Consider the following 11301-nt stretch of genomic DNA (forward strand, 5'->3'; position numbering starts at 1 on the left):
AGTATATATTCTAAATATTGTTTTTTGTTGTATGAGCCTCAATTTAAGGTCCAGGGATGCCCTTGTTATAGCATTTAAAAGATAGATAGATAGATAGATAGATAGATAGATAGATAGATAGATAGACAGACAGACAGACAGACAGATAGATAGATAGACAGACAGACAGACAGACAGACAGACAGACAGATAATACTTTATTCGGCTATAAGCCCACAAGGTAAAACAAATCAATAGATAAAAATCAATAGATAAAATCAATAGTATTTTACAATCTAAAATATCAACTAAAATATTTCAACGCATAATCTCTAGATGTACCGTGTTATGGCCTTGAAGATAAAGATGGTGCATAGAGTTTACTGAATTTTTAATAGTCATGCAGCATTCCATGAAGTCTTTTATATGACAGAACTGAAATCAGGAATCTAGCAACCTGTAATGTTCTATAAGAGTCAATGTCCTGGAGTAGATAAGCTAGATGTAATTCAGGTGGTTTAGCAGCAATTTCCAGAATGATTGAACTCAGGATCCTTGATCGGGGAACATTGTATAAGGGGCAATTAAACAAGATATGATAAAGGGATTCTATCGATTTGTTGTCACATGCGCATAAAACAGAGATTTTACCGTTAGTAAATCTATTGCTCAGCACATTTGAGGGGAACACATTAAATCTGGCTCTAACAAATGCGAATCTATGCGACGCAGCCGATAAAGTAGACAGATATCGAGGTATCTGGGACATAGGTGTAATGCCCTGATATATCGGGGAACATGTACCTCCACCTGTGGTAAGATTTTGTTGCAAATCTACCTCCTCCAGTCTTTGTTTGATGACCTTTTTTGCTGTAATTAGATCTAAGTTTAGTATATCGGAAGGAGAGATTCCATAAGACAACAGTTTGGAATGGATTTTTGTTGCCCATGGGCTGGTGAATTCATCTCTCCAAAGGCACTGAATAAGATGGTAGTTTGGCAATTTATGCCAAAGGGACAGCCAATAATTAAAGGCATGTCTCCACATCAGAATCTCAAGGGAGGGGGTCTTAAGTTCTAAGCGAATGGCAGAGTTGCTTACACAGGAGGGTAGATAGCATTTAAACAGTTTCCAACTGTGTGGTCGAAATTGAGATCTCTAGTTCTTTATTCCATTCCTCCCTCAATACCTGTATATCAAATTGGTTTGCTAGTAACAATGATTTACGGTATATAGGTTTTTTGTTGTGTAAGAATTAATCAACTGCCGTAGATTGTGGTTAGCAAGTGTTTTATCTGGAGATATTGCCATTGAGCATTTGTAGGTAATCTGTATTTGTCTCTTAAAACGGAATATGTATTAAATTTGTCCTCTTCATTTATCAGTTGGTATAATGTACCCAAATTCATCCACCTCTTCCATACAACCATTTCTTTCGCAGTTTTTAAAGACTGGTTTCCCCACAAAGTCATTTTGTCATGGGAGAAAAGGTCAATTTTATATTTTTTGTTGCATGTGGTGCCATATCGTTCAAACTGTTATTGTTTCAATAGCTTCTTGAGTATTCATGTATTTAGACCCAAGTGCCACCCATCTTTCTACAGGTGCTACAAAGGAATATTCCAAAGTAGCCCAATTTGGACTGTTATTTTGAGTTATAGGTCTCCAGAATTGTGTACCTGACAGTAGATATGCTTGGTGATATAATTCTAAGTCTGGTATCCCAAATCCTCCTTCCTTTATCAATTTTTTTTTAAATTTATTTAATCATTTTTTCAATACAAACAACAACCAAAAAATATATACAACGAAAACCACAATAACACTAATAACACTAATAACACAATTTAACAATTCAGATTTGAGTGCTGATATACCTATAACTACACCTTTTTAACAATATTTCCCCACCTCTCCTCCTCCTACTTCCCACCACTGTCCGCCTTATCGCTTAAGTATTCCTTCCAGATTTCTTCATATTTATCCATTCTTAATTTGCGTTGATATGCAATTCGTTCATAGGTAACTAGTCTGTCCATATTGTCAATCCATGTGCTCAATAGGATCTTTTTGCGGCCTTCCTTTATCAATATTTGCATTTTTGAATAGATATTCTTGGAACTGAAGAGCCCCAAAAGCATCTTCTAAACAAGATTTAATTTTGTGAAAGTATTTGCTCGGTATGTGAACTGGAATTCCTCTTAAGATATAAACTGTCTAAGTATTATGTTAAGAGCAGTGACTTACCCCCACAGGGTCAGGGTCAATGATTCCCATCTGTCGATGTCTATTGATACCTCATGATATATTTTGTTGATGTTCAATTGTCTTTTACAACCACTGGGTGACCCCACTGGGCATGGTAATCCAGTCAGGGAAATAGGGAGGCAGACTATGTTTAGGGTACCTTTTCTAGCTCCTCCCTCTTTTTGGGATGAGCAGAGTGGATGCTAAATAGGGCTGCTCAGTCATGGATACAGCTGCCGAGCTGCTCAACTGTCTCATTCCTTGAGTCAGAGCGACTGAATCTATATCCACCGCCCATGTACCGGTTCATGACTAGGGGCTTCCAGATTTCATGGTCCTGCCCCCGTTGCCATTTGCTGATTGCCATGGGACTTTTTGGGATTTGGGATGAGTTTTTGGAAGATGCCTGTGTTGGAATTTGTTTTATGTGTGTAGATCAGTGCATGCTGACCAACACACAGTCTTTGCAGTAAGGCTCTAGTCCGATGGCGTGAGCTGCTGCAGCCTTCATCTGCCTTCACAGCCATGGTATCTTCCACCTGTTCTGCTTTTGAGGACTTATTGGGTCATTCTTTGTCTAGCTCCTCCCCTTTGACCTTTCAACCTTCTAGGGGGACAGCGGACATGATTTTCACCACTCGACAGCTTCAAGAAAAATGCAGAGAGCAAAACCAACCCCTGTATATGGCATTTATTGACCTGACTAAGGCCTTCAGCACTGTAAATCGTAATGCCCTGTGGCCTGTCCTTCTGAAAATTGGCTGCCCAGATAAATTTGTGAACATCCTTCAGCTCCTCCATGATAATAAGAGAGCAACAATTACAGATAATAACAGCTCTCAAAGTGAACCATTCACGGTGGGATCAGGTGTTAAACAGGGTTGTGTTATTGCCCCAACTCTATTCATTATTTTCATTGCCATGATCCTACACTTTGTCAAAGGGAAACTCAAGTAGAAATCATATCAAATTGATGGAAAGCTCTTTAATCTGAGCAGGCTGAAAGCAAAGAGTAAGGTTACCATAACTTCCGTCATAGAGCTTCAGTATGCTGATGACAACATAGTGTGTGCACACTCAGATGATAACCTCCAAACCATCCTAAATATCTTTGCAGAAGCTTACAAAAAGCTTGGCCTGTCATTCAATATCCCAAAAACCAAAGTGCTGCACCAACAAGTACAAAATAACACTCCAACTCAATGGTGTAACTTTGGAAAGTGCTGATCACTTCTCCTACCTGGGCAGTTATCTTTCTTCATTGGATGACACTGATGCCAAAATCCAGTATCGCCTGGGCTTGCCCTTTTCTGCATCTTTTTGTGGCACTTCTAGAGTAACAAAATAATATAAATTCAGAATCATAGAACTGTAGAGTAGGAAAGGAACCCAAGTGTCATCTAGTCCAACCACCTGTCATGCAGGAATCTCAGCTAAATCACACATGACAGCTGGACATCCAACCTCTGCTTAAAAAGCTCCAAGGAAGGAGAGAGTTCACCACCTCTCATGGGAGTCTGTCACACTATTAAACAGAATGTTGTGTGTGTGTGTGTGTGTGTGTGTGTGTGTGTGTGTGTGTGCATGTGCATGCATGTGCGCCAGTTCTGTGGATTAACCAAAAACTGCAACCTGCCGAGACCTTATACCTGGGACACCATATGCCTTTGCATCCCATAAGTATAAAAATATGACAGCTACCTTCCCTCCCCCAACCCAAAATGCCCACTTCTCATGACCTACCATTTTTTCATCATCTCAATCCAACGTAGAGAGCACAAACACTGCAGTTTACTTGTAGGCACACATTTTTTTTTCATATCAGAGCCTGGAGCATTTCCTGTTCACAGCAAAATATAATAACTGGTTTTCAAAAAGCCTCACTTCTCAAATTCCTATTTCCCATATTTCGTTGCCTTCTCCAGTTCAAGTGTAGCAAAATTTTGGCACTCTTCTAGGTGCTGAGGAATAGCTGACAGAATCCTACACTAGCCAGTAATCTGCATCTCTGGTCAAGGCAGAAGGAGGACTCCACAATAGGATACCATCGCCTTTTCTATATCTTTTGCTGAGTGTGGTTTTGGACTAGGGAGGGCAGCATTTGCATACTGAGGCCCCGTGACCACCCTGTTCCCTAAGGTGTGAATAACTAGTCAACACATGGCATATTGGTTTTTGGGATCAAATAAGGCCACAACTTTATTGGTTACAGATGTGAAGTTTGGCCATGGGAATTGTGGTAAGTAACAGCGTATGTAACTCCCGCCTGTCCACTGGGAGTGTTTCTTTCTTTTTCTTTTTTTTAATCCATGCAACAAAAAATGGAAAATTTTTGTAATACAAAATTACACACAAAAATAACAATAAACACAAAGTTTTCTTAACAAACAATAAAACATAAATTGGTCTTAACACTATAGACCCAACCTCCCTTCTATTCCTTGTTTTAATTTTATATTACTTATTGCTAATACACACTTTTATCATAATTTAACTTTTTCTCAATATATCTTAACTCTCATGTCTAACTTGCAGCTTTACTGAAATTCCTCAAATGCTGCAACAGAATTTAAACTACTGTAATTATATTTCAAATAGTCTTTGAAAACCTCCCATTTTGAAACAAATTCCTGTTTTGGTTTATTCTTTATTTTTTCTGATAGATCATCTAATTTGGCATATTCTGTCAGCTTTTGGATCTATTCATGTATAGAGGGAATTTCAATATTCTTCCATTTTGCCATGATGAGAACTCTTGCTGCAGCTGTAGCATATAAAAAGATACTCTTCATTTTTTGCGGAATATCCAAATCAGTAATTCCCAGGAGATAGGCCTCTGGTTTCTTATTAAAAGAGATCTTTAGCATTTTTTTGCAGTACTGAGTGAGTACTCTCCCAGAATACAGTGGTACCTCTGGATGCAAACGGGGTCCGTTCTGGAGCCCCATTCACATCCTGAATAAAACGTAAGACGCGACTGCGCATCTGTGCTTGTGCAGGTTGCGTTTTGCCGCTTCTGCGCATGTGTGTGAAGTCATTTTGAGCATCTGCGCATGCGTGAGCGATGAAACCCGGAAGTAATGCTCTCTGTTACTTCCGGGTTGCCACGGAGCGTAACTTGAAAACGCTCAACCTGAAGCACATTCAACCCGAGGTATGACTGTACCTGTATTTTCTTACATAACCACCACATGTGGTAGAAAGTTCCTGATATATCTCCACATCTCCAACAATTACTTGGGACACTTTTATACATTTTCAAAAGTTTCCAGGGTGTTAAGTACCATCGGTGTTGCATTTTTAGAAAATTATCTCTAGTGGTATAACACTTTGTGAATTTCCAATTGTTCTTCCACAAATTTTCCCATTGGAACATAGTTATAGAATGGCCAAAATCTTGTGACCACCTTACCGTGGCCGCTGTTACCGCCTCCTCCTTGACTTTCCAGTCAAGGAGGAGTCAGTAAGCTTTAGACAATGGGAGTGTTTCTAAGGGTGATGCTGGTGTGCGGGGGACACACCCTATAACCTACGTCAAGGGAACGCTCCCTAACTCCTGCCGCCATTGGCCCATTTGGTGACAGGAAGACAATCTGGCCTGCAATAGGCTTGTTTCCTAGGGAGGCCCAGGCCCTGCCCAAAAAGCCACCCACCCAATAAAGGGGCAAACAAACTTATTTCTACCTTCCCAGGCCTGAGAAAGTCCTTGGAGATCATGCTACTGTGAAGGCAAAAATTACCCATCTTCCTTAACAATGGATGGCTACCATAGATTCAACAACCTCAGATATGCCGATGACACAACTTTGACGGCAGACAGTGAGGAGGAATTAAAGAACCTCTTAATTAAAGAACTCCATCTGGCCTAGGGGGCGGGGCCTGCGCTCACCGCCACAGCTTGAGGGCCTCCATCAAGGCCTCCGGGACACGGCTGCTGCTGCTGCTTGTGTGAATGCTGGGAAGACCGCTCCCTCTCCTGCCAACTCCATCCAGCCTAGAGGGTGGGGCCTGCACTCACCACTACAGTTTAGAGGTTTGAGCAGCTACCTGCAGCAAGGGACAAAAATGGTTTAAAATGTTTTAAGCGCTTTTAATTTGCAGCACCTTAAATGGTGGTGGTTGTTTTTTATAATATTATATTATTTTATTATTTTATTTTATTTTATTTTTGCTTGGGGTGGAATAAGCATTTAGTCAGGGTGGGGAGTAGTTTAATTTGAGCACTATTGTTTCTTGCTTTGTTTTGTTTTTATTATTCTGTTAAGTTATTATATAGTTTGTATTTTGCTTTTTAAGGGAAAGGGTCAGGGCTGCCTGGGAGTGGGCCTCAGCCAATAGAATGGCTGGGGCAGGTTCCACAGGGGAAGGTGTATTGGGACACCCATTGTTGTGGGGGAGTGTTATGTACTGAGTTCAATAGGATCCAAACTGCAGCAGGCTGATTGGTCCTAGAACAATAGGATTCAGAATGCAGCAGGCTGATTGGTCCTAGAACAATGCAGCAGTATGATTGGTTGGCAGGAACCACCCACTCATGCTCCAGATAGAAGTGAATCCACAACCTGATTGGCTTACAGTAGAATTCCGGAATTAGCCAATCATGGGCAGCCTATTGTGTAAATAATGTATATAAAGCAGATACTGTGAGGGGACTTTCATTCATTCCTCCTCACCACTATGAGCTGAATAAAGAGCATGAAATCACGTTGCGACTCTGAGTATATTTCACTGGCGACGAAGGTGGGATCCCGCTGAGCTGACTGCCACACACAGCACCGCAGCACCGCCACCTGCCGCACCGCTGCCTCGCACCGTGTATCCAGGCTTCAGCTCCGGGACACAAGGAACTCAGAATGGCAGCCAACAGCAGCTTCTCGCCATTCAACCCAGCATCTGGAGACTGGGAAGCATATGCCTCCCGTTTCACCTTCCTCCTAGAAGCCAAAGGGGTCACCGACGAAGAAGACGCCAAGAAGAGGGCGATATTCTTCAGCGTCTGTGGAGAGGAGACATTTGAAATCGCCCGGGCTCTCCTTGCGCCTGAAGACATCGCTACTGTTCTATACAAAACAATAATGGAACAGCTGAAGGGGCACTTTTCGCCGCAGCCCTCAGTGGTGGCTCGTCAAAATGCCTTCTACGCAAAGCGGCAAGCCCCTGGGGAAACCATAACTGGGTTTGTGACCTCTCTCTTCCAAGCCGCCCGGTTCTGCAACTTCTCAGAGCTGGAGAACATGCTTCGTGACCACCTCGTCGGTGGCCTGAAGGATGAGAAGCTGCAACGACGCTTCTACGCTAAGAAGGACCTAACGTTCCAGGTCGCTCTGGAGGAGGCCCTGGCAACGGAAGCTGCCGAGAGGTCGACGCAAGAGGCACGGCCGAGCCTGCCATCCCAACCGAGGGTCCACCATGAAGACCTCACCGACGACTCAGGATCCGACAGGGAGGAGGTGCACCGAGTACAGCAGCGCACTCAAGCAGCGCACAGACCACAGCTGCCTCAACGAGAAGGAGGGAACTGCGCAAGCTGCGGGGAGAGTCACGAGAGGAGGACCTGCCGTTTCCGCAACGCAGAGTGCAGGCAGTGCAGAAAATCGGGACACATCGCCCGGGTGTGTCGGGCTCGGCCCACCCGACACCAGGCATCAGATGACCAATCCAAGAGCCCCAGGTCCCGGGGCCCAACGCACCAAGGCAACTCGACGGAGCTCACGGACTTCCAGGTATACCAGTTGCCCCACCCCAACGTAGAGAAAATTTATGTAGAGGTACAGATAGAGGGGGCCCCTTGCCGCATGGAGCTTGACACGGGTTCAACTCTATCCATAATCTCGGCAAGGACCTTAAGGAAACTGTGTCCTACTGGGGGTCCCAAACTCAGGCCGGCCCCATTCACCCTACGGGACTTCCAGAAACGTAAGGTCCCCACAATGGGGGTGGGGACCTTCAGGGTGCAATACCGAGGGCGGACGCGGCAACTGGACTTGCTTGTGGTCAAGGGCTCCTACATTAGTTTACTGGGATTGGCATGGTTTGGACCACTGGGGCTAGCTGTCACCGGGGTGAACCACACTAGCTTACAAGTAGACGTGGACGCCATATGCAAGGAATTTCCAGGGGTTTTCGATGGGAAATTGGGACAGTATACGGCCCCCCCCATTGCGCTACAGCTTGACCCCACAGTACGACCGGTCAGGTTCAAGGCCCGCCGGGTCCCGTTTGCCTTGAAACCCCGTATAGACGAGGAATTGGACCGACTTGTGGAGCAAGGAGTGCTGGAGCCGGTGCCTAATGCCCCCTGGGAAACCCCAATCGTCACACCCGTCAAGCCTAATGGTTTGGTCCGCATCTGCGCAGACTACAAATGTACCATAAACAAGGCCCTCACGGCCCACGCATACCCAGTGCCAGTGGTCAGCCATGTCCTTGCCACCCTGGCTGGGCCGAAAATTTTTGGCAAGCTGGACTTGGCCCAAGCATATCAACAGCTGCCAGTAGATGAGTCCACAGCAGAGGCACAGACGATTGTGACGCACAGAGGAGCGTTCAGGGTAAAGCGGCTGCAATTCGGTGTCAGTGTGGCACCAGGCATATTCCAGAATCTAATGGACTCGCTCCTTAAAGGGATTCCTGGCGTCACCCCCTTCTTCAATGATGTGTTGATTGCCGGGCCCACACCAGAGGAGTTTGAGGACCGCCTCCGCACCGTTCTGCACCGTTTCCAGATGGCGGGTCTCAAGGTAAAGCGGGAAAAATGTCTACTAGGAGTGCCTCAGGTGGACTTTCTGGGATTTATGGTGGACGCAGAAGGGGTCCACCCGACTGGGGACAAGGTACGGGCCATTTGTGATGCCCCAGCGCCCAAGAGCAAGACTGAACTTCAGGCCTTCTTGGGACTATTGAACTTTTACCTTTCCTTCCTTCCCCACAAGGCGGCGGTAGCAGAGCCCCTACGCAGACTCCTGGACAAGCGGGCCCCTTGGGTGTGGGGCCAGCGCCAGGAGGCCGCATTCCAGGCAGTCAAGGACTTGCTTGTCTCAAACTCAGTCTTGGCACACTTTGACGAGAGGCTGCCGGTGGTGCTAGCAGGCGACGCCTCACCCTATGGCATTGGCGCTGTCCTGGGGCACCAACTCCCGGATGGAAGAGAGGTACCGGTGGCGTACTTTTCCCAGACACTCAACGCAACCGAGCGGAACTACTCGCAAATCGACAAGGAGGGTCTGGCAATCGTGGAGGGAGTAAAAAAAATCCATGATTTCTTGTACGGGCGGCCCTTCACCGTGGTGACTGACCACAAGCCGTTGCTTGGCTTGTTTGCCCCTGAAAAGCAGACCCCCCAAGTGCTGTCTCCTCGCGTCCTCAGGTGGTTAATTTTCCTTACCAGCTACCAGTATGCACTGATTCACCGACCTGGGAAGGCGATGGGCCATGCAGACGCCCTCAGCAGGCTACCACTACCGGAAACAGGCCCTGACCCAGCACCTGCACAAGAGGTTATGAGCCTGGAGCTGCTTCCCGACCGCCCCATTCAAGCACAAGAAGTTGCACACCATTCCAAGAAAGATAGGGTCATCTCCCGGGTCCTGGACTGGGTGTGGAGGGGATGGCCCAGCAGCAGCCCCGGGCCAGAATTCGCCGGCTACACAACCCGCAAACATGAACTGTCGGCCCACAGGATTCAAACTGAATAGATCAAAGACCAAAATATTAACAAAGAATTTGAGAAATGACATAAAAGAAAAATTAGAGACCCAACATGGAATTAAAGTGACTAAAAAAGTAAAATATTTAGGGATTTGGCTTACATCGAAAAACATAAATTTAATTGAAGACAACTATACACCGACCTGGAATAAAATCAAAAAAGATCTGGATGTCTGGAGCAGAGCTAATCTTTCGTGGTTCGGTAGGATGGAGGCAATAAAAATGAACACTCTTCCCAAGATGTTATTCCTTTTTCAGAATATTCCGGTTATTAGAGGGACCAAAATTTTCAAAGATTGGCAGAAAGTCCTCTCAAGATTTATATGGCAGGGGAAAAGGCCAAGGATCAGATACAAACTACTTACAGATCGAAAGGAGAGAGGGGGAATGGCGGTACCCAACTTAAAATTATATTACGAAGCTGCCTGCCTATGCTGGGTGAAAGAGTGGATAACTTTGGAGAACACGGATCTATTGGAACTTGAAGGTGTAGATAACAGGTGGGGCTGGCACGCCTACCTTTGGTTAAATAAAGGAAGAACACATAAGGGCTTCTTGAATCACATTATTAGAGGTCCATTATACGAAGTCTGGGAAAGAAATAAAAAACTGTTGGAACCAAGAACACCCTGGTGGCTGTCCCCAATAGACATCTTATCAATTAAAAAATCAAACTTGGAAGAGAAAAATCTAACATATGAAGACTTACTGATAAGCTACCGTGAAAACTGGAAATTAAAACCATACGAGGAACTGAAAGGAAAGTTAAAGGGCTGGTTACAGTACCATCAAATTAATGCAAGATGGACGGAAGACAAAAAAGTAGGAATGAGCGAAAAGAAATCAAAATTCCAAATTGAAATAATTGAAAGCAAATCTAAATTATTATCCAAACTGTATAATATCTTATTGGAAGAGGATACGAAAGATGTGGAAATTAAAGAGGTTATGGTAAAGTGGGCGAGAGATTTGGGGCACAATATAGAATATGAGAAATGGTCGAAATTATGGAATCAGGGAATAAAATTTACAGCAAGTGTAGCAATTAGAGAAAACCTAGAAAAGATGATATACAGATGGTACTTAACGCCAGAAAAATTAAATAGGATGTATAAGACCGGTAACAAGGCTTGCTGGAGATGTAAAACAAATGAAGGAAATTTTATACATATGTGGTGGACATGTGAGGGAATAAAAAAATTTTGGAATCAAATATATGACGAACTAAAAAAAATATTTAGACTCACATTTCCCAAAAAACCAGAGGCCTTTTTACTGGGGATGGTAGGAAAAGAAATACCGGAAAAAGACAAAACCCTGTTCCAATACGCAACAGCTGCGGCTAGAATGTTAATTGCCCAGAATTG

The 11301-nt window shown here is 44.4% G+C and overlaps 1 protein-coding gene across 1 annotated transcript; it reads left to right on the forward strand.

Annotated features, from left to right (window-relative positions):
* Positions 1-7302: 7302 nt before the first annotated feature.
* LOC310697910 (uncharacterized protein) lies at positions 7303-9181 on the forward strand (the record flags this gene model as incomplete). The annotated part of the gene is made up of 2 exons (XM_083484513.1): positions 7303-7950; positions 8852-9181. The coding sequence occupies 2 exons, from the start codon at positions 7303-7305 to the stop codon at positions 8888-8890; spliced, it is 687 nt and encodes a 228-aa protein (XP_083340639.1). The 3' UTR covers positions 8891-9181.
* Between the last annotated feature and the right edge of the window lie 2120 nt (positions 9182-11301).

The sequence above is a fragment of the Podarcis liolepis genome (assembly GCF_965112155.1).
Source record: "Podarcis liolepis genome assembly, chromosome: Z".
Classification (NCBI taxonomy): Eukaryota; Metazoa; Chordata; class Lepidosauria; order Squamata; family Lacertidae; genus Podarcis; species Podarcis liolepis.